This window comes from Lepidochelys olivacea (assembly GCF_965140295.1).
Source record: "Lepidochelys olivacea isolate rLepOli2 genome assembly, chromosome: 25".
Lineage (NCBI taxonomy): Eukaryota > Metazoa > Chordata > Testudines > Cheloniidae > Lepidochelys > Lepidochelys olivacea.
Window position 1 is genome coordinate 4,553,219 of NC_140435.1, and position 23,985 is coordinate 4,577,203.

At 44.5% G+C, this 23,985-nt stretch overlaps 1 protein-coding gene across 2 annotated transcripts in view; it reads right to left on the bottom strand.

Moving 5' to 3' along the window:
- LOC311512911 (zinc finger RNA-binding protein-like) overlaps window positions 1-23,985 on the bottom strand; it is a 94,150-nt gene that overhangs the window by 15,335 nt on the left and 54,830 nt on the right. For both annotated transcript variants that reach the window (XM_084614340.1, XM_084614341.1), the window contains exons 8-15: window positions 23,207-23,367; window positions 20,774-20,893; window positions 14,664-14,809; window positions 12,644-12,782; window positions 4,232-4,422; window positions 3,203-3,374; window positions 1,120-1,261; window positions 442-539 (exon numbers count right to left, since the gene is read on the bottom strand). In XM_084614340.1, the coding sequence (XP_084470466.1) occupies window positions 442-539; window positions 1,120-1,261; window positions 3,203-3,374; window positions 4,232-4,422; window positions 12,644-12,782; window positions 14,664-14,809; window positions 20,774-20,893; window positions 23,207-23,367 (1,169 nt within the window). The remainder of the gene's footprint in view (window positions 1-441; window positions 540-1,119; window positions 1,262-3,202; window positions 3,375-4,231; window positions 4,423-12,643; window positions 12,783-14,663; window positions 14,810-20,773; window positions 20,894-23,206; window positions 23,368-23,985) is intronic.

Sequence of the window (23,985 nt, forward strand, 5' to 3'; positions counted from 1 at the left end):
GTCAGTTGTACTTGAAAGTTTAGGCTCTAAAAGGGCATTTCTAAGCTAGGTGGTGAAGGTGACATATAAAACGATCCTCTCAGATCCATTTACTGACAGGAGCTGACATACGCAGACTTCTTTAGCCTGCCAGAATAAAGATAAAATATTTTGCTTCAGCAGGATTTATTTTCACTAAAACCCTATGAAAAACATAACGGGCTCATTTATATTCTAGAAATATTCCTATTTTAAGTTACTGTACTGTGGAGAGGATGAGTTGGAATGCGTACACGAGAATGTTGGGGTCACTATACAGAAGATGCCCCCAATAGCATCAGTTACACTTTGAATAAACATGGTCAGCTCTGCAGCACAAAACTGTGCCTCCTTCCTTGTACTAGGTTAGTAAATCAATGGGAAATGGCACAACACATCTCAGTGCTTGGAAAAGCTCTTTACCTGGAACCATTTAGCATGACGAAGGGCAGCCAATGACTCTAGGCATTTCTGTTGACTCAAAATATCACAGGGGTCAGGCTGAGATTCTGCTGCTGCTTCTAAGAGGAAAGAAATATATGAATTTTTCTTTGCACCACTTACTTACAAAGCTTTTGCGACCAAGAGTTGTTGTAAAAGACCATAACAGAAGCATAACTTTTTGTTACTAATAGCTATCAAACTAGCATACTGTAGTTTCTAAATCATATCCACAGATAGAAGCCTGACTGCACTGCGATTAGAGATCATTGTCTCCTCCATGAAAAGCAAGCAGGCTTTTTCAAATGAGAATGTGTTTCTGAAAGCATTGAGAGCAGCACAAAAATCTCCATTAGCAGATTACAACAATTAAGTCTGCAGATTCATAAAGTTAAGTCTCGAACACAGCTATCTCCATCCATCTTCTGTTCCCCCCCATTCCGGAAGGTGAAGGGAAAAAGCAGCACAGGAGTTTGAGGAGGATTTCAGCCTCCTGATTTTGTCACTTTGGAAGTATTCCGACAGTAGTAACCAAATCAACAAGAGGTATCAAAATGTCTGCTCAGTCACCATGGTTATTTCATTTGGAAATTATTACGTATTTAGTACATCAAAACTTTCACACATGAAGTAATTTTAAACCATCAATGATTTACTCACCTTCGTCAGTGGAAGCATCCTCTCTCATGAGAGGAGATGTGACTGAAATTGTGACCTGCATTTTTGGTTCCTTGCATGAACAGATGAGTATATTTGCTTCCTCAGCATCAGATGAAACTTCATACTCATCTTCAGTTAATGTCTAGAAAGTTAAAAGAACAAAAACTCCACTTGTTTCACCTTCAAGTTCATGTGCCAGCATTACCTCTACACCCCACTATTAAAAAAAAACTTATTTGGTGAATTTTTTGTTCAAGAAAGAAATTGACTAATATAGTTTAAAAGCTAGGAATGATGTAGCATCAGTTTCAAGTACATTAGTAGAAAAAATGGGTGAGGGAATATCTTTTATTGGACCAACTCCTGGTGAAGGAAGGGACAAGCTTTTGAGCTATACAGAGCTCTTCCTCCGGTCTGGAGAAGGTAGACAGAGTGTCTGAGCTAAATACAAGGTGGGACAGGTTGTTAAGCATAAGAAGTTCACACATGCAGTATAAGACCACTTTAAATGAAGTGGGCAATTCAAGGTTAGGAGGCAATAGGGCGTGCTACAAATTGTTGTAATACACCATAAAACCAGTGTGTGTGTGTTAAGTCTATAATTTTTGGTGTCCAGTAGAGTTATGAATTTAAGTTCCCAAGCTTATCTTTTGAAGGTATTATGCAGGTTTCCTTTGAGGATGAGGACTGAGAGGTCAGACATGGAGACATCTGTATCCTGAAAGAAATCTTTCCCAAACTCCCTCTTCTGGCTTTCAAACAACACCCCAACCTCACCACGTGTGTCTTCAGAAGCAAGCTCCAACCAGACCAGGACACACCAACTCAAGCCAGAACAGGTGCAAAACATGCAGATCTATCTCCACTAATTTAATGATCAGTACCTCCCACATACAACTTTCAAGATCTATGGATCCTACACATGCCAATCACAACATGTGGTGTACCTCATCCAGTGCATCAAATGGTCCAACAACAACTATGTGGGTGAAACCAATCACTAAGCTCTTAAATGAAACCATGCAGAAAAATGATAGCGACAGACCACCACATCATCCATTGGCGAACGCTTTTCACAAAGTGATCATTCCATGTCTGACCTCTCAGTCCTTGTCCTCAAAGGAATCCCACAATACGCCTTCAAGCAACAAGCCCGGGAGCTTAAATTCATAACTCTGCTGGACACTAAAAACCATGATATTAACAAAGACACTGGTTTTATGGCTTATTATAGTAATTTGCAATACACTCTGCTGCCTGCTAACCTTTAATTGCCCAATTCCTTAAATTGCTGTCTCCTACAGCATATGTGAACCTCTTACACTTAATAATCTCTCTCATCTTGTATTTATTTCAGACACACTGTCTACCTTCTCCAGACCTGAGGAAGAGCTGTGTGTAGCTTGAAATCTAGCCCCTTCCACCAACAGAAGTCAGTCCAATAAAAAAAAATCACCTACCTTGTCTCTCTCATATTCTGGGACCAGGACCCCAGCTACAACAACACTACAAACATATAGAATAAGCAACATACTGTTTTGTTTTTTTTTTGCAGTAGGTCCTTACTGGCCGTGCTTTCTCACAGCTCTACCAGTGTACCTCAAGCTTGACATGCAACTCTGTCATTCTAGTCTTGAGACTTTCCTGAGCAGACTGTCCCATCATGCAAATTATGCCAAACTGTAGTAGCTTTGTGATATAAGAGCCTTAAAAGGACTGAACTAAGACACCCAAAAATCATTTCTTGTGTGCAAAGAGGGGGTGGGGGGGAGAGAAGAAAAAAAACAAAAAAACCCCAAGCAAACAAGTGCAGCAAGCCACTAAGCTACCTACTACTATAATGGAAATTGACATTTTGAGATGGAATGCAGAAAAAACCCAGTACATGTTCCCTTTTACAATGCCTATTTCTAAGGGCAGGAACTGTATTTTCCATTTTGTTTTGTACATAGCCTAGGATATTGTTAATCTTCAATAAGCAGTACTGGATTATTCTATGCTCTAGGTATCCTTTTTCCTGACAACAAGCAAAGGAGAAACAGTCATTAGAAATCAGAAACAAAGAAGGAGGATCCACTCTTACTGAAAGCTGCTTGGGCAGCTGCTCTGTGATATTCTTTAAGAGGGTGTGTGTAGGTTTCTGAGCAGAGAGTAGGATAAGACGAACATTCCTGTCTCCTTGGAGAAGAAGCCCTTTTGCCAGAATGCCAACTCGCATTACACCTTTCAGAATTCGGGATGCAGTTTCTGCTTTCCTGTTGAGGAGAGAAGTCACGGGAAAACATCAAACAGAGCTATCTACACTGAATCTGAGCCTTAAAAATCTATCACAGGAAGCCCCAAAATATCTAAAAAGCAGAACTAAAAGGCAATTAACAATATAATTAAGGCTACTGAAGTAAATTGCTGCACTGTATTTGTTAAAACAGAAAGACACTGAAATCTCCATGCAATTCTTTGGTTCTGCTGCAGCGCAAATTCATTGAAGCAACTTTAGTGGTAGGTCCACTATAAGTTACTTTGCAACACATTTGCCTTTTGATTGTAATTTTGAAACCTTTAATGTAAACCTAAATACAAGAACTCTCCAGAATATTTTATTTAAAATATTACGTTGAAATAGCATAAAAATTTCACTACCACCCCACGTATAACTGTTCAGAAGGGAGACTATTTTTGTTTTACTACTTTTGAAGTGACTATTAATTGCCAAGTGGTGTGTCAGCTATGGACAGCTGGAACATTTTCTGCAGGAATGGGACATTACTGTAACCCTTTTTAATCTAGCTTCAACCAGTGCTATGGGACAGAAAACCCAAATTAAAGCCACTAAGTAAGGAAGCCAATTCTGTATGTATCGCAAGCTCTGATCTCTACCCTAACTAATGTTTAGGCAAACAAAATACAGATGCACAAATGAGAGTGAGGGGAAGATTCCTTTTTGCCATTTTTAAACTCTCATTTTGCTGATGTGGTCTCTTTACCCATCCCCTTCAAAGGCTCTACAGCTATTCTGGGATGATGGCTTTCCCAGCACACCAAAAGTGTCAACCTCATCTTGCCACAATACTGCAGTAACTACTTATGGAAAGAGTCTATAAAAGTTTGTTACCCCCTCTCTTCATCATCATCTTCTCCTCTTTCAGAGTCTTGCTCTGTCAATGAATCAGAGACGAGCTTAAGAGCACGTTCAGAATGGGAGACGACCTTCTGGATGGCTTGCAGCTCCTCCTCTGTTGGGTAGATGCTGGAGTGCTTTGTCATGATGTGACGATCATCAGAAGAGTCCGGACGTCTAGTAGGCTGAGAGACAGAAAAGAACGAACTTTACTACCATCTGGGAGCTGAGAAGAAGAAAAAACGGTTACCTACCTTTCATAACTGTTGTTCTTCGAGATGTGTTGCTCATGTCCATTCCATTCTAGGTGTGCATGCCCCTACGTGCGCAGCCGTCAGACTTTTGGCCTTTAAGTACGCATCCTTTAAGTCAAGTGCGCGTATCAGTCCCCTGGATGCAGGGAAGGAATGATGGAGGCCAGGAAGACCATGCGGAACTTCTTGAGAGACTTGTTGAGGCCATGCAGGTCCAGGATAGGTCTGAAGCCCACTCTGGCCTTTGGGATTAGGAAGTAGTGGGAATAGAATCCTCTTCCTTCCATGTCTTGAGGAACCTCCTTCACAGCCCCCAAACCCACGAGCTTCTCGACCTCCTGAACAAGGAGATGCTCGTGAGAAGGCTCCCTGAAGAGGGATGGGGAAGAGGGGGGACGGAGGGCGAGAAGTGGGATACTGGGAGGAAGCACGAGCAGGAGCGCGCGAGAAGGCAGAGCTCCTGCCTCATACTGAGAAAGAGGGACTATCAGCGAGTTATCTCAAGTGGCTATACACAAATGCAAGAAGCCTGGGAAACAAGCAGGGAGACCTGGAAGTCCTGGCACAGTCAAGGAATTATGATGTGATTGGAATAACAGGGACTTGGTGGGATAACTCACATGACTCACATGAGTACTGTCATGGATGGATATAAACTGTTCAGGAAGGACAGGCACGGCAGAAAAGGTGGGGGAGTTGCATTGTATGCAAGGGAGCAGTATGACTGCTCAGAGCTCCAGTATGAAACTGCAGAAAAACCTGAATGTCTCTGGATTAAGTTTAGAAGTGTGAGCAACAAGGGTGATGTCGTGGTGGGAGTCTGCTAGAGACCACCAGACCAGGGGGATGAGGTGGACGAGGCTTTCTTCCGGCAACTCACGGAAGTTACTAGATCGCAGGCCATGGTTCTCATGGGAGACTTCAATCACCCTGATATCTGCTGGGAGAGCAATACAGCGGTGCACAGACAATCCAGGAAGTTTTTGGAAAGCGTAGGGGACAATTTCCTGGTGCGAGTGCTGGAGGAACCAACTAGGGGCAGAGCTCTTCTTGACCTGCTACTCACAAACCGGGAAGAATTAGTAGGGGAAGCTAAAGTGGATGGGAACCTGGGAGGCAGTGACCATGAGATGGTCAAGTTCAGGATCCTGACACAGGGAAGAAAGGAGAGCAGCAGAATACGGACCCTGGACTTCAGAAAAGCAGACTTTGACTCCCTCAGCGAACTGATGGGCAGGATCCCCTGGGAGAATAACATGAGGGGGAAAGGAGTCCAGGAGAGCTGGCTGTATTTTAAAGAAGCCTTATTGAGGTTACAGGGACAAACCATCCCGATGTGTAGAAAGAATAGTAAATATGGCAGGCAACCAGCTTGGCTTAACAGTAAAACAGTAAAATCCTTGCTGATCTTAAACACAAAAAAGAAGTTTAGAAGAAGTGGAAGATTGGACAAATGACCAGGGAAGAGTATAAAAATATTGCTTGGGCATGCAGGAGTGAAATCAGGAAGGCCAAATCGCACCTGGAGGTGCAGCTAGCAAGAGATGTCAAGAGTAACAAGAAGGGTTTTTCAGGTATGTTGGCAACAAGAAGAAAGCCAAGGGAAGTGTGGGCCCCTTACTGAATGAGGGAGGCAACCTCATGACAGAGGATGTGGAAAAAGCTAATGTACTCAATGCTTTTTTTGCCTCTGTCTTCACAAACAAGGTCAGCTCCCAGACTACTGCACTGGGCAGCACAGCATGGGAAGGAGGAGACCAGCCCTCTGTGGAGAAAGAAGTGGTTTGGGACTATTTAGAAAAGCTGGACGAGCACAAGTCCATGGGGCTGGATGTGCTGCATCCGACAGTGCTAAAGGAGTTGGTGGATGTGATTGCAGAGCCATTGGCCATTATCTTTGAAAACTCATGGCGATAGGGGGAAGTCCCGGACGACTGGAAAAAGGCTAATGTAGTGCCCATCTTTAAAAAAGGGAAGAAGGAGGATCCTGGGAACTACAGGCCAGTCAGCCTCACCTCAGTCCCTGGAAAAATCATGGAGTAGGTCCTCAAGGAATCTATTCTGAAGCACTTAGAGGAGAGGAAATTGATCAGAAACAGTCAGCATGGATTCACCAAGGGCAAGTCATGCCTGACTAATCTAATTGCCTTCTATGATGAGATAACTGGCTCTGTGGATGAGGGGAAAGCGGTGGACATGTTGTTCCTTGACTTTAGCAAAGCCTTTGACACAGTCTCCCACAGTATTCTTGCCAGCAAGTTAAAGAAGTATGGGCTGGATGAATGGACTATAAGGTGGACAGAAAGTTGGCTAGATTGTCGGGCTCAATGGGTAGTGATCAATGGCTCCATGTCTAGTTGGCAGCCGGTATCAAGTGGAGCGCCCCAAGGGTCGGTCCTCGGGCTGGTTTTGTTCAATATCTTCATTTATGATCTGGAGGATGGTGTGGATTGTACCCTCAGCAAGTTTGCAGATGACACTAAACTAGGAGGAGAGGTAGACATGCTGGAGGGTAGGGATAGGATACAGAGGGCCATAGACAACTAAGAGGACTGGGCCAAAAGAAATCTGATGAGGTTCAAGGACAAGTGCAGAGTCCTGCACTTAGGACGGAAGAATCCCATGCACCGCTACAAACTAGGGACAGAATGGCTCAACAGGAGTTCTGCAGAAAAGGACCTGGGGTTATAGTGGACGAGAAGCTGGATATGAGTCAACAGTGTGCCCTTGGTGCAAAGAAGGCCAATGGCATTTTGGAATGTATATGTAGGAGCATTGCCAGCAGATCGAGGGATGTGATCGTTCCCCTCTATTCGACATTGGTGAGGCCTCATCTGGACTACTGTGTCCAGTTTTGGGCCCCACACTACAAGAAGGATGTGGAAAAATTGGAAAATGTCCAGCGGAGGGCAACAAAAATGATTAGGGGACTGGAACACGTGACTTATGAGGAGAGGCTGAGGGAACTGGGATTGTTTAGTCTGCGGAAGAGAAGAATGAGGGGGTATTTGATAGCTGCTTTCAACTACCTGAAAGGTGGATCCAAAGAGGATGGATCTAGACTGTTCTCAGTGGGAGCTGATGAGAGAACAAGGAGTAATGGTCTCAAGTTGCAGTGGGGGAGGTCTAGGTTGGATATTAGGAAAAACTTTTTCACTAGGAGGGTGGTGAAACACTGGAATGTGTTACCTAGGGAGGTGGTGGAATCTCCTTCCTTAGCTATTTTTAAGGTCAGGCTTGACAAAGCCCTGGCTGGGATGATTCAGTTGCGGATTGGTCCTGCTTTGAGCAAGGGGTTGGACTAGATGACCTCCTGAGGTCCCTTCCAACTCTGATATTCTATGATTCTATGACCAAGAATTGCAGAGTATAGCCCCAAGCAATTACGTCCAGGACCCAGCGGTCCAATGTAACCCTGGACCATGCCAAACAATAAGGGGAGAGGCAGTCAAGAAAAGGGTGGGAAGGATCTGGACAGATGGCTGGTGCATTGCTCCCTGGCGCACCCTCAAAATGAGCGCTTCTGGACCCCTTGGTGCGTCACCGGGCCAGGCTGCACAGGGAAGTGGGACGACAAGCGGCGGCAGCGGCTAAACCTGGTGTCCCGCTTCCTTGTAGGCCCATGACAAGCTGCCACTGTTGTGGACGTGGTGGAGGTCGGAACTGTTGTCTTAACACCTGAGGAGTATGCATCCCCAGGGAGTGGAGAGTCACCCGCGTGTCCTTAAGGCCATACAGCTGTGTCTACACCTGGTCAGAGAACAGGCCGACACCATCAAATGGAAGGTCCTGAGAAGAGGCCTGCATTTCCTGGGACTGGCCCACAGTGTGGAGCCAGGAACTGTGCCTCATAACCACCGCTGAGGTGACAACCCAGACAGCCGAATCGGCCACATTCCAGGTCATTTGGAGGGAGCAAGAAGCTGCGTTGTGCCTTTCTCTACCAGAGCTGCAAACTCCTGGGTCACATCCTGGGGCATGGAGTCTTTGAACTTGAGGTGGGATTCCCCTAAGTTAAAATTGTAACAGCCGGGCCTGGTGGTACACCACCCGAAACCGGAGGCTGGCCATAGAATAAATCTTGTGACCAAACAAGTCCAAACTTTTAGCGTCTTTATTTTTAGGAGCGGAACTGGTGGGGTCCTGCTTATCTTTCTAGTTAGCCGCTGACATGACCAACGATTCTGGTGGCGGGTGGTTGTATAAGTACTCAAACCCTTTCACAGGGATGAAGTACTTCTTCTCCACTCTTTTAGACGTGGGGCGGAATAGAGGACGAGGTTTGCCAGATGGACTTGGCAATGTCCAGGAGCCCCTCATGTACCTGGAGTGTGACCCGGGCTGGGGTGGCTGCTGAGAGCACATTGAACAATGTGTTCGTCTTCTCCTCCATCTCCTCTGCCTTGAGGCCCAAGTTCAAAGCCACCCTACGGAGCTGCGCCTGATATTCCTTAAAATCGCCTGGTGGGCTAGCTCTGGAGGGCCCACCACCGCCTCACCCGGGGAGGAAGATGATGGGACCACCAGGGGAGGCCCGCCGGCATCTTCCCCCAAAGGGGAGTGTGGCCTTGGGGTGAGCACCAGCTCCACATCCATGGCAGTCACTGGAGCATCCTGCACCGAACCTGGTGCTGACAGTGCCATGGGTGCCAACTTCAGCCTGTCCAACATGGCAACTGAGGGTTGGCGAGAGTGGGGCAATGGCATAATGGGAACCCCCAGGCATTCCAATAAGGCCATTGGCCTTGCTGCCAGGCCGGCCCTGATGCCATAGACACACCCCCTGGAGCCCCTTCCCATTGCTGCCTGGGTGAGGGGCTGAAATGTGCCTCTGATCCGGAGAAGTTGTCGCCCTCTGGTGACCAGGGCGGGGCCATCGAGGCCCAGGTCTGGTGGCTAATGATGACTGGTGCCAGGAGTAGGGAGAATGGCCTCGTGTGAGGGAGTGGCGATGAGGTCTCAGCGTCAGTGACCAATGACGTGATGCGGACCGGTACCAGGGAGATTGTCTATGCCTGGGAGAGCTCCAGTGCGAAGATGGGGACCGGGTACATGGTACCGATGCCTGGTAACGATGGGCCAGAGACCTGGGCTGCAGAGACCAAGAGTGTGGCAACTTAGGGCTCTGCCTTGGCTCTGGAGACCAGTGGCACTCACTCGACTTGTACGAGGCCTTACCGGCAGGCTTGCCCTTGCAGGGAGCCTTAGCCAGTTCCATCACTGAACATGGTGCCAGCTGTGGTGGGAGCTCTCTTGACTCTGCAGGCACCAAGAGCTGAGCGGGCGTCGACTGCACCATCAGCTTGGACCCTGTACTCCTCCCCAGAGTCGGGTCTTTTTGAAGGGAGGAACTCCCTAAGGTGGAGCCCTTGTGCAGGTCAAGAGTGGGCATAAGGCCCGAACAGAGTCCTGTGCCCAGCTCACTTTTATCAGGTTTGCCTGGTGCTGGGAGGAGTCCAGTGCCGGAGGTGTGTTACACATTGAGGCCAAAGTGCTGGGTGCCATTTTGGGCCGAGCTGGCTCCAAAACTGGGTGCAGGGCTGCCTGCATCAGGAGGGCCCTGAGACATATGTCGTGTTCCCTCTGTGTCCGAGGACAAAAGTTCTTGCAGATGCAACAATGCTCCTTCACATGGGACTCCCCGAGGCACTGTAGACAACTACTGTGAAGGTCACTAACAGGCATAGGCCTGTTACACATGGAGCAGGGCTTAAAACCTGGAGAATGGGGCATGCCCTGCCTGGGGGCAAAGTCCCCAATGGGATCCACACTAACTGAACATTTAGCTACTTAACTACTAACTAAGAAACAATAGAATTATTTACAACAAGGCTAAAACAGGAAAGGAACTGCTGGCCACTTGCAAAGCAAGGGACAGAGGCACTCTGAATGACCACCATGGGCAGTACGAAAGAACTGGGAGGGCGGAGGGCCAGCGACACCTGATATACCTTGGCATGAGCGCAGCACTCCAGGGGTCGCCACAGCCGGCCCTATGGCTACTGCTAAGGCAAAAATCTCCAATGGCTGCGCACGTGGACATGCCCACACCTAGAATGGAATCCACATGAGCAAGCACTCGAAGAAAAACGAAAAAAATTCTTAGCGATGCCATCACTAGTAGACATTGTATACACATTCACAACTACATGAACAGATGCAGAAGACTATGTGAAAACAATTAAAGCAAAGGTTTCAGAGCAAGCAACTGGAATTTTGTCAAGTCTCAAAGGGTCAGGCTAGAAAAGCAGTAGGGAAAAACTTCGCTGCTGCAGAAAGTGAGGCTCAATAGGAGGTGTTCTTCCCTCTGAATTAGTACTGCACTAATGCTCCGTCACAGCATTAGGGGGTGCTGGATTCCAGGAGGTGAAGTTTTGTAAATCAGATTTTAAAACCTAATGTCCTGACCACATGTGATGAATCCACAGCACCATTTGTGCCCTGTGGCCAGATAAAATTCCAATTTAGGTAGTTATATTCTCCCTCCCTCAATTTCCTCTGTAATTTCAACAGGATAAGATATTTTTCACTTCCTATACTGAAGTGTTGTGCAGTGTTATTACGCACTAAACAGTTGTCATGTTCCAACCTAGAGGATGGAATGCTGCGCAAGATAATTAACATGAGTGCTACATCAGTGAATTTGTAAAAGTAGGGGATTTGAGGATTCATTTGGATGAAAGGTTCGATGTAGCTGCAGGATGATTAGTATATGGCACAGTAGCAGGACCAAGACATTAGTAGAGGGAGCTTCAAATTTATACTAACAAGTGATTTTCCAAGTTCTTCAGCTGCAGCGGTTAATGAGCAATCTCATGAGTTTTCCTAGCCAGCTTTCTCAAGTCATGGTGTATTCACATTGACTATAAAGACCTCCTAATCCCAGCAGTGATCACAGAACCAATCACTAATCAGATCCCCACATGTGGCCTCTCTTTTTAAAAATGTATCAGGTGGCTTGGGACAGAGTGACACCATACCTCATACCTAGAGGTTTGGCCCAGTCAGTATAGACAGATTCGTCTAAGAAGATTCAGTGAGAGCGGTAAATAAGCCTCCCAGTTTCCAGTGATTAAGATAAATAAGGTTCCATGAGAGGTGCCCTAATATAGACACAGCCTTAAAAAGTAAAGGAATAGTATGGTTAAATGGAAGTGGTCACTGAGGGCAGGAAAAAGAGCATCTATTGTGGTGAAAGGCAAGTCTAGAGCTATATGCTTATGATTACAACAAAAACCCCATTTACTAAAGCCTGCCTCAGAGAATCAAACAAAAAGAAATCTGACCTCCAGGTCAGACTGCCTGAAAAACACTTGTTAAATGGTTTGAAAAGGACTGGGAAAGTATAATAAGAAAATGCAGTTCACTGTACAGGGGTTTTGTATGTGACAACCATCACTTTAGTAACCTGCACATAAATGGAACATGTGTAAATGTACAGATTACATTACAAAGTATTTAGCAAAGCTGGCTAATAATTTTTCCAATTTAAAAAGTGAATTTTCACCAGTAAATATTTTATCTCCTGCTACTGTAATGCACCACCTACTCAAGTGCAGGTATGGCACGGCCATATGGAACCCTTGCAGCAGATCTCAAGTAGGTGTGTGCGCACGCATGTGCAATCACGTGGTGATCTCTTGCCCGAATGTAAAAGGAGGTTTTTAAAAGAAAGGGTGAGTGTCTGGGTGCAGGGCACAAATGAGTGGAGGGGAAGATATGCAGAATATAGGTGTGATAAAAATTGAAGAGGCTTATGAGTTTAGGCATAGGGGATTAAGAGGACATAGACAACTGTTTTCAAGTGGCATTTTGTTGCTGAACATAAGGACAGGGAAGGCAAATCGTACCCTTTGAGCTGCATAGTATAAACAACAAATTAGTGATCTGAAGTTTATATGTTTACCCTGCCAAGCAGTCCAACATTTCAAATATGCATTTGTCGAAAATGCTGCAACCAACTAAAAGAGTTAATCTGTGTCCATTACCAATTCCAAATTCTGGTGATGGGTTTTTAGGAGACACAAAAAATTAATCCTGCAATATTCAAAGAATACATAAGGGAACACACATTCTAGCCTTGAAACACAGTTTAAAGATGCCAGACTTCTTCACATTTCTCCTTCCAGGAATTGAATCAAGGGTTACCCACCAAGAGAGGAGGAACTGGCATGCCAGGTCTGCCCATAAGTGGGGGTGGATGCCAGTCTGCGGCCATCCGCCGCCGCTGCTCTTCCCAGTATAACTGCTCTTCCTCTACCCGCCGCCAGTACAGTTCCTCTTCATAGCGCCTGAATGAAAAGAGATTAAAAAAAAAAGCGGTACAGTTACACCAAGCAAAGATGAACTGTATTAAAGTACTTCTGGGCTCAATACAGTCACTGTCCTCTGACCATCTGATAAGGAAAAGCCTATGATGCTGTGTGTAAGTTAACAAATAATCATTATTCGTTATTTGTTATCAGGTTAGCAAGAGTGCATCAGGAGAATATGAAGAAAATTAACACATTGGATTAACTGTGTAAGCAGCCAGAATCAGAATCGGAGATTGCTGATCTTCTCATTTCCTGCCCTAGCTCTGCTGTGTATTGTTTAAACAGCTGTTGTATTTCACACCAGAGATGACTGCATATCAGTGCGTTAAATGAATTATTAACAGGTCAAGATTCTGCAAAGAATGGATGATAGAGAAAAGCTTAAGGAGCCTTTTCTACCCATTCCCCGCAAAATGCATTACACAGGAACTAATATCTAGCGGCATCCTCCAGCTGGGAGTGGCACTGTCAGTGCCATATGCCTACTATCTGCCCATATATAATGGGGCCTGGGTGTGGTGGGGAGAAAAAGATGGCACGGAGCACTATCCAGCATGTACTCTGAGGCATTACAAAAGCTATCCGTCGTCCCACTCCACTTGGTGCTCTACTGCAGGGGTTCTCAAACTGTGGGCCACAGCCCAAAGATGGTCTGCCCTCGGCGGAGTTGGGGGCCACCCAGCCAGCAGCTGCCATTTTCCAGCAGCCGCCATTTTCCAGCAGCCGTGGTCAAGAGGTAAGGACTGGAGCAGACCTAGTATGCAAGGACATGGAAGGGAGCTTAGGGCAACGGAGGCGGGGGTGCAGAAGGAGAGAGAAAAACAGTGGGGGTAAGGGGGGGGAAGCCCAGGGAGGCAGCGAAGGCCAAAGGTGCCAAAATACAAGTTTGCCCAGGGCACCATTTTCCCTGAGGCCAGCCCTGGGTGCCTGTGAGGCACGCTAGGTTGCTGGGTGGATGACTGGGGAAGGACTGCCAGGTGACGAGTTCAAGGCACTCAGCGGGCTGCTGAGGTGGAGGGAGTTGGTGGGAGCTGGCGGTGGCACTGCCTGGCCCCTCCGCCCTCTTGCTGGCCCTGGTCCCTGCTGAGGTAAGGGGGCCGTGCACGCCTCACAGGACCCCTCTCTCCCTGACAGACGCACGTTAATAGCGGGCTGTAGTGCCTATTGCAGCTGCACAGGTGGGCCTCAGGGAAAACAGTTTGGGAACCCTGCTCTAGAGAAGTGAGGGCAAAATACGAGTCACAGTCTAATTCATTCAACTTACATTGCTTTCACACTTTACTGCAAAAACAGGCCTACATCCTCCCCTTCAAATGCTGTTCAGTTACAGCAAGGATAAAGTACCAGCCAGCGAGAACAAGACAACACATCTGCTTTCACTTTCCCTATGTAGAGGCAATGGTCTTGGATGATACAGCTCTAAAGCATCTTTAGACTCCTGTCAGGTCATAAGCTTTTCTATTATGGAAGGGCTTTTCAACCTTTTACTTCCTATAACTCCATAAACAATTTGACTACTTTGCCTATCTCCCATCCATTAAGGCTTTCACAACCAGGGTTTTCCTCAAATATGCCCCAAATCCTTTGCATCAGTTCTTTTTTGTCACTACAGAAGTCAAGACATGGGTTTTTCTGGCATCTCAAGAAGACAATGTGCAAGTAGCTTAACAAGAAAGCATTTGCACAGACAGGGAAGAAGAACAGATCTGTGACCACCTTCAAGAGCCTGACCCACAGATTGAGAGCCCTTGCACTAACAAAACTCAATGGAAGGTGTGAATTAACACAAAAGTATGAATCTTGCAATATCCCTAAAATCGACATTTCTGTGAAAGTGATCTCCGAGGGAGGACTCGCCTCATTTCCATGTGCCAACGCTGCTCTTCCTCTCTGCGTCTCTTTACCATATCCTTCTGTTTCTGCTTTTTCATCTTCTCCTCGTGCATTTTCCGAGCTCGGTTACTGGGCTTGATCTCAACTGGTAGATCTGGGTTTACTTTCTTCTACAAGGAAGTTACAACACATTTTAGAAAATCTTAAAAACACTATCACAAAGCTAGTAGAATGTCAATATTAAAAAAAAGTCTACTACTGTAGTTCCATGATTCAAGTGTTAATTAATAAACCTGACATTACACTTGGGTTTTTAGATACTGTTTGATGACATGTTGTATAACAATAATTTGTACCATTTCTTAATCAAGAGCAGCTGTAACACATACTTAAACCCCTACCCCCAGAACAAGGAAGCCTTTGTAAACTATTCCAGTTCCCAGCATCAATTGCCAAAAAGACCTATCCAAAACAGATTTAGGACAAAGGGTAAAACTTAAATGCCTAAAATTAAACACCTAAATAAAAGTGGCCTGATTTTCAGAGATGAGCATCCGCAACTCCCAATGAAGTAAACTGGAGTTTATGGATACTCAGCACCTCTGAAATGAGGCCCAAGGTGTCTTAAATAGGGAGCCCAAAATGGAAATACCCAGGTTTGAAAATCTGGGACCAAGTCTCCAGCTTCACATAAACCCAAGCCTTGAACCTGACATGTTTCAAAAGCAATATTCAAAGGCCTAACCCAGGGATAATATTAAGCACATTTCAATGTTCTGGGAATAATTCTTCTAATCTGACTTTATATTAATGCAGCCTCATTTAAATGAGAAATATCTGCTTGAATATGGGACATGAGTTCTTAAAAGTTCTTTATTTTCTGCTGCTTCTTTTTCACCTTAAATCAATGTTTGCAACATTTCCACAGCAACCAAATGTTTGTGATGTTGCATTTGCTGGCAGTGGAAGAGATGCTACAAACAAGAGTGGTAATTTCAGTCGAAGAACAAGCAGCAGGACCAGATGAACACGTAGCAAACAGAGCTCATGTTCTCATGTAAAGGGCCGTGACTGATTAAAGCATGAGCAACTGAAAATAGAAAAAAAAAATGTGGACAGGCAACCAGAACGTTTTTTTATCTCAGAGCTTTTTAAAGTCCATCAGTCTTGCTAATAGTCAGTGTAAATGAGAAATCTGCTCGTTACTTCTGAACGAAAAGGCAGAATATTTTTACTCTGTGTAGGCTTCAAAATATTAGTAAGATAAGGATTGGCCAGTTCTGGACTTGACAATGGCATGACTTCAAAACAATGTGTATGATGGAATGGACAATTTGGGGGTAATAATGATCTAAAGAGCCTAAACTTGCTTCCAAGAAATGTTACTTCAACAGGAGTTGGAACAGGCCCAGATGACAAAATATATTCCATGTACCACTCGCTCAATAGCCAAATATGCTTTGCCATCCGAAGAGACCAACTGAAGATGGCCTAAAGAGGTTTTAACCTAAGAATTTTAAAATATGCTTTTTAGGTCCCTCTGTGCTCGATTTAAATGGTGTTTGCCACCCCCAACATATTGTAACATACAGCACTTGCAAAGCTTGTAAAATGCTTTGTGTTCACTAAAAATACTCCTAAAACGGAGCGTTGCCCACCAGTGCTTAAATGCAATGTTAAGGTCAACCAATGCAAGAAAGAAGTTAAAATGGTGAAGATGAATCCTTCTGATATAAGAAACTCAGACCCACCAAATGACTTAAGCCTACAAACAGTGACTGTATTCACTGACATTTGAATCGCCAAAGTCAAATTGAGTTTGATGGATTCAATTCTTTGTGGTATGTGCAACAACTTTGGCTTCACATTAATAATTCCAATAATTGTATTATCATTGAACACAATAAATCCATCCCAGGCATGTCCACTGGTTAGTGGTTAATTTGTACTATAACATCACTCCCTGGATTACAGTGCAGAATGGTTAAGTACAGGTGGGATAGTCTTCTACAGTTACTTCATTTCATGAAATACCAATCAAGGTCACCATCTACTGGCCACTTACTTACAACTTCAAGAACTTTAGTATAGCAATCCACTGTTGTCTTCAATTGTTAGGAAGTCAGCCTTACCAAAGGCTAATTTTTTTGTGACAACAAGTTTGGGCAGAGCTGCTACCAACAATGGACTGAGCATGTGGAAACTTGACTCAATGCCATAATATTCAGAATGGGACAAAAAAAAAAAACCACCACACTCAAAGAGACCATCCAAAGAGACCAACTGAAGATGGCTTAAAGAGGTTTTAACCTAAGAATTTTAAAATATGCTTTTTAGATCCCTCTGTGCTCGATTTAAATGGTGTTTGCCACCCCCAACATATTGTAACATATAGCACTTGCAAAGCTTGCAAAATGCTTTGTGTTCACTAAAAATACTCCTAAAACGGAGCTTTGCCCATAAGTGCTTAAATGCAATGTTTTTTTGTTTTTGGTACATTTTTTGATACATTCCTTTTGACATTAAATGGCTGTTTCTGAATAAAATTTGCTCCTTCCATGGAAACCAGATTCTGTTGTGTTTGTTTTAATGAATCAGAATAATGGGCGACTGGGCACTAACATCAAGCTTGCAAACTGACTGCCATTTCACTAAAGGAGGAGGAAACAGTTGGGAGCAACAGCCCATTTGCAATACCTCCTGCTGGGCACAGAGAGTGTAAGTATCCTTGTTGTCATTTAATATCGTGGGAGTAAATGGTGGATATGGAAATTCAGCATTTAGTCTCTGAATAAGTATCTTTAACTAGTTTCAGAGTAACAGCCGTGTTAGTCTGTATTCGCAAAAAGAAAAGGAGTACTTGTGGCACCTTAGAGACTAACCAATTTATTAGAGCATAAGCTTTCGTGAGCTACAGCTCACTTCCTCAGATCTTTAACTACTGATCTTAAAGTTGCCTCCAGTGATCACAAGATCTTTCCCTCTCCTCCCTGGAAGAAAGTATCACTAAGCACCTTCATATATGTCCAAATAGCTATGCAAGACTCATTTTGTTATTGACCAGTGCATTTTGAATTAGTGCTGGGAAGTTGCAAACTGTTGGCCACACTGTTTCAGGTGCCTGAACTGCAATACTCCTTGTAAAAGGATGTCTAATTGGTATACTGCTCCACTTAAAGGCAGAAAGAGGAGACAGTCATTCCGGACAATTGCTTTGGGGGAGAGAGATGGTATGGCTACTCTCTTCAAGAAACTATTAGCAATGGGGAAGGGAGAGAGATCAGGAATTAGCTCTATTGGATAATTCTCAGAAATTTTTGTACAACTATTTACTAATTGAAAAAAAATCATTGGGAATTGTCTTTTCTAGAGTTAACATATTCCAGCAGGATGTCTGAGAACAGGCTGAATTGGTAATTTAACCTCACTTCATACAATATTATTTTATTCTTTTAGAGAGCAAGAATTTCACCCAGATGAAATACAAAACAAATGGTCAAAGTTGTGTTTTGAAAATCTCCATTCAGACATGCAAGATCTGGTTTCATTTCACACTAGTTTTGAAACTTAGACTTACTATTTGTTAAGTTCTAACAAGATGCTGGAAAACATTTATTTCCTACAACAAAATCTACTCAAATCAATTACCACCTTAATTAAGATTTCAGAGTAGCAGCCGTGTTAGTCTGTATTCGCAAAAAGAAAAAGGAGTACTTGTGGCACCTTAGACACTAACAAATTTATTTGAGCATAAGCTTTCGTGAGCTACAGCTCACTTCATCGGATGCATACTGTGGAAAATACAGTGGGGAGATTTATATACCGAGAACATGAAACAATAGGTGTTACCATACACACTGTAACCACACTGTAACAGTGTCAAGTGGAGTGCCTCAGGGGTTGGTCCTGGGGCCAGTTTTGTTCAGTATCTTCATAAATGATCTGGAGGATGGTGTGGATTGCACTCTCAGCAAATTTGCGGATGATACTAAACTGGGAGGAGTGGTAGATACGCTGGAGGGCAGGGACAGGATACAGAGGGACCTAGACAAATTGGAGGATTGGCCCAAAAGAAATCTGATGAGGTTCAATAAGGATAAGTGCAGGGTCCTGCACTTAGGATGGAAGAACCCAATACACCGCTACAGACTAGGGACCGAATGGCTAGGCAGCAGTTCTGCGGAAAAGGACCTAGGGGTGACAGTGGACGAGAAGCTGGATATGAGTCAGCAGTGTGCCCTTGTTGCCAAGAAGGCCAATGGCATTTTGGGATGTATAAGTAGGAGCATAGCGAGCAGATCGAGTGACGGGATCGTCCCCCTCTATTCGACATTGGTGAGGCCTCATCTGGAGTGCTGTGTCCAGTTTTGGGCCCCACACTACAAGAAGGATGTGGATAAACTGGAAAGAGTCCAGCGAAGGGCAACAAAAATGATTAGGGGTCTGGAACACATGACTTATGAGGAGAAGCTGAGGGAACTGGGATTGTTTAGTCTGCGGAAGAGAAGAATGAGGGGGGATTTGATAGCTGCTTTCAACTACCTGAAAGTGGGTTCCAAAGAGGATGGATCTAGACTGTTCTCAGTGGTGGAAGAGGACAGGACAAGGAGTAATGGTCTCAAGTTGCAGTGGGGGAGGTTTAGATTGGATATTAGGAAAAACTTTTTCACTAGGAGGGTGGTGAAACACTGGAATGCGTTGCCTAGGGAGGTGGTGGAATCTCCTTCCTTAGAAGTTTTTAAGGTCAGGCTTGACAAAGCCCTGGCTGGGATGATTTAATGGGGAATGGGTCCTGCTTTTGAGCAGGGGGTTGGACTAGATGACCTCCTGAGGTCCCTTCCAACCTTGATATTCTATGATTCTATGATTCAGAGTGATCACTTAAGGAGAGCTATTACAGCAGGAGAGCCAGGGGTGGGTTGGGGTCACCTTTTGCAGTGATAATCAAGGTGGGCCATTTCCAGCAGTTGACAAGAACGTCTGACGAACAGTGTATGTGTGTGTGTGGGGGATAAACATGGAGAAATAGTTTTACTTTGTGTAATGACCCATCCACTCCCAGTCTCCTTCAAGCTTAAATTAATTGTATCCAGTTTGCAAATTAATTCCAATTCAGCAAACTGGATACAATTAATTTAAGCTTGAAGAGAGACTGGGAGTGGATGGGTCATTACACAAAGTAAAACTATTTCCCCATGTTTACCTCCCCCACTCCACTGTTCCTCAGACGTTCTTGTCAACTGCTGGAAATGGCCCACCTTGATTATCACTACAAAAGGTTCCCTCCACCCTCCCCCGCTCTCCTGCTGGTAATAGCTCACCTTAAGTGGTCACTCTGGTTACAGTGTGTATGGTAACACCCACTGTTTCATGTTCTCTATGTATATAAATCTCCCCACTGTATTTTCCACTGAATGCATCCGATGAAGTGAGCTGTAGCTCACGAAAGCTTATGCTCAAATAAATTTGTTAGTCTCTAAGGTGCCACAAGTGTTCCTTTTCTTTTCACCTTAATTGAGTTACCTGCACCGATCATCAATCTATGGTAGTTTTCCTTATATTTTTATGAAAAGGAGATTAAAGTGTTCAGTCAGAGATGCTAAATATAGTAAACGCTTGTCTACACAACCGTGAGGGGTTGATCTAAGACATGCATCTTCAGCAAAGTGAACAGTCTACGTATTTTAGATCTACTTACCGCGGCGTCTTCACTGCAGTAAGTTGACAGCTGACGCTCTCCCGTCAACTCTGCTTGCGCTTCTTGTTCTGGTAGAGTACCGGAGTCGACGGGAGAGCACTCAGCGGTCGATTTATCGAGTCTATACTAGATATGATAAATCGACCCCCGCTGGATCGATCGCTGCCCAACGATTCAGCGGGTAGTGTAGACAAGCCCTAAGAGCTGAGAATCTGGAAGTGGACAATTCTTGGTAGAAAAAATGTTTGCAAGAAATTTTTCTGGACTCACCCCATTTGCTTTTACATCTGATAGAATCCTTCTTCTATTTAGAAAAAACTTTTTACAAAATAAGCTACTGATTTCTCCCCCTTTTTCTATTTTAGGAGTTGAGAGTGAAGCTACTACCATCCAAGTCCCTTTGTTCAGCACCATAACAGGATGTCCCCATTCACACCTTGTACTGGAGCCGATGCCTACGCCCCTTCAGGTGCATGTCCTTGGCATTAGGATCGTTGAAACTGCACTCGCAGAGCTTACAGTGAAACCGGATCATTCTTCCTTCATCATTGCGTACCTGAGACAAAATATGTAATTTAATATTTATAGGCACTGTTTGTGGCAACAACAAAATTCTCTTGCATTTAAGAAGAGTCTTACATCCCAGTGGAGCCTAAGGCACTTTACAAACGTAAAAGTATGTGCATTTATCCATTACTAAAATTCAGTCAACTCTTGGGTGAGACACAGCATCTATTTAATAGCTCACAGTGACACTGCAGAGCTGTTTAGGACCGAAAGAGAAGATACAACATCCAATTTAAACTGTAGGAGAAATTTACGGAGGCCCAGAATAAGCACATGTATGAAGAAATGTAACCTGAACATTAGGATTAATACTTCTGAAAAGCAACATGACAACTTTCATGAACACATATGGTCAGGACCTCAGTTTTATGGCTCATCTGCAATGTGGGCTCTCCAAGCCACACAACAGACCTCAGCACCATGTTAGGGTTCTAGTACAGTCATGACTCAAGTAAAGAGCATCATCTACTGAATCATGACTACCAGCACTGCTTCTTGCAGCACCAACATGTTCCCAACCTTTCTTAGCTCGTGATTCTCAACCACGTAACAGCTCCAAGCCATAAATGATTCTTAAACTTTAAAAACTGTTTGCTGTTCATCCACTATTTGTTTATAATCTTACCAAGGATGGGAAACAGGACAACACTGAAGTAAATAAAATTTCACTGGAAGTCATACAGACAAAATTTAATCCTGATTTCCAATCTAATTCTACAGAACTGGGGATTCAAGAGCAAGGGAACTTTTTAAAGACTAATTAAAACATTAACAGTTTAATATAACCAAATAATTTTGATACTTGGCACATCCTCATGAACTGTATGTAGGCAGAGCAGAGACAAAGTTCTCAAACAAGGGCTCCTTAATAGGCTGTCTAAACCCTGCATTTGGGTGCCCAAATGTAGATGTGAAAATTGGGCCACAGTAATTCAACAGCAAATGAAATGGAGGGCACAGAATGAAGCCAGCAGCTAGATCAGGGGTCAGCAGCCTCTGGCATGCTGCCCAACAAGGAACAGCTGCATGGAACAGCGAATTGTGGCCACTGGGAGCTGCGGGAGGGCCATGCCTGCGGACAGTCAACGTAAACAAAATGTCTTGTGGCCCACCAGCAGATTATTCTGATAGGCCACGTGCTGAGGGTTGCCAACCACTGAGCTAGATGATTTTTCTCAGGGTGCTCAATGTTGAAAATACATAAATATGGCCCTACCAAATTCATGGCCCATTTTGGTCAATTTCAGTCATAGGGTTTTAAAAATCAGAAATGTCATGATTTCAGCCATTTAAATCTGAAATTTCACAGTGTTGTCATTGTAGGGGGTCCTGACCCCAAAAGGGGTTGTGTGCGCCGGGGGGCGGGGGCGGGGCACAGTAAGGCTATTGTAGAAGGGGGTTGCGGTGCTGGTACACTTACCGTTGCACTGCTGCTCCCGGCAGATCTGGGCCTCAGCCGCCACTGTCCGACCGCCCAGCTCTGCGGGCAGCAGCACAGAAGGAAGAGTGGCAATACCACACCATGCCATCCTGACTTCCGCGCTGCTGCTGGTGGCGACTCTGCCTTCAGAGCTGGCTCCCGGCCTGCAGCCGCTGCTCTCTGGTTGCCCAGCTCTGAAGGCAGCTTACAAGTAAAGGTGGCAATACTGCAACCCCCCTAAAATAACCTTATGATCACCCTGCAACTCCCTTTTGGGTCAGGACCCCCAATTTAAAAAACGCAGGTCTCCCCTGTGAAATCTGTACAGTATAGGGCAGCATTTCTCAAACAGGGGTCCGCGGACCGCATGGCATCCACATGGGCACTCCAGGGGGTCCGTGGGCCCTGCTGATCAACTCCTCCCACTCCCAGCGCCTCCTGCATGTCACAGAACAGTCTTCCCCGACGTGCAGGAGGAGCTGGGAGGGAGAGGAAGGAGCAAGGATGGGCACACTTGGGGGAGGGGTGGAAAGAGGAGGTGCAGGGGTGGACCGGGGGTGGGAAGAGGAAGGGCAGAGGTGAGGCCTTGGAGGAAGGGGTGGAGGAGCCTGGGGCAGTAAGCTTGTAAGCTTGAGCAGTAAGCTTGGGGGTCCGTGAAAAATTTAAAATCAAAATGAGGGTCCTCGGGTCGCTAAAGTTTGAGAACTGCTGGTATAGGGTAAAAGCACACAAAAGATCAGATTTCATGGTCCGTGACGCATTTTTCATGGCCATGAATTTGGTAGGGCCTTGTACATGCTTTAAGTATATTTGAACTTCAAAGCCTGACATTATACAGCTGTAAATGTGAGTGATTTGTGAAAAAAAGCAGTCAAGCATTACCTCTTCCACATAGTCATGTCCCACAGGTTGTACATCAAGTAAACCCCCTGGGCCATCCCCAGAGCCATCATGCGTGGGCTGTTCATTTTGTAGCTCTAATTTTGGTTGCATCACCTTCACTTCCTCCAATTTGATGCTTGTTGCCTGAAGCTTATTAGTCCCTGTATAAAGAGGTGGATTAATAAGCAACCTGATTTCTTACAATCTGTGAAAGTACCCTTATCAGAACCTGTATTACAAATCCATCATGTCATTGTTAATTTCTCTTTATAATGCCAAATGACAATATCCCAAAGCTTGTCCTGTAGGGCTTTTTTGTCATTATGGCAGCTGCCAAAAATATAACTAGATAAGATGTATGGCTCCACTATACAATTTCTATGACACCAAGAAACCACATATCTATAGTAATAATTAAAAGTTACAAATTGATAGTCAAGTGGAAGTTTCTCTTATCAGCCTTCCATTTAGACTACAAGTCTTCACTATTTTATGACCAATAGTTAAGTTTAAAACAAACAACATCTACTATGAATGAGCAGACTAGACTACTATAAAGATAAGGAAGTTCTTTTAATAGTAGCAATTCTTTTGAAAGAGAACAAGTGACAAACCTGAACTTCAATAACTACAGTTCTTAAAGATGAACTTAAATACAAAACAATTTAACGAGGTAAAGGCTCAATGGTGAGAGATTTAAAAAAATCAGTTTAATATCAAGAGTAAGAAGGATTTCTACAGACTTCAACAACATATAATTCCCAGTGTTTGATATTCTG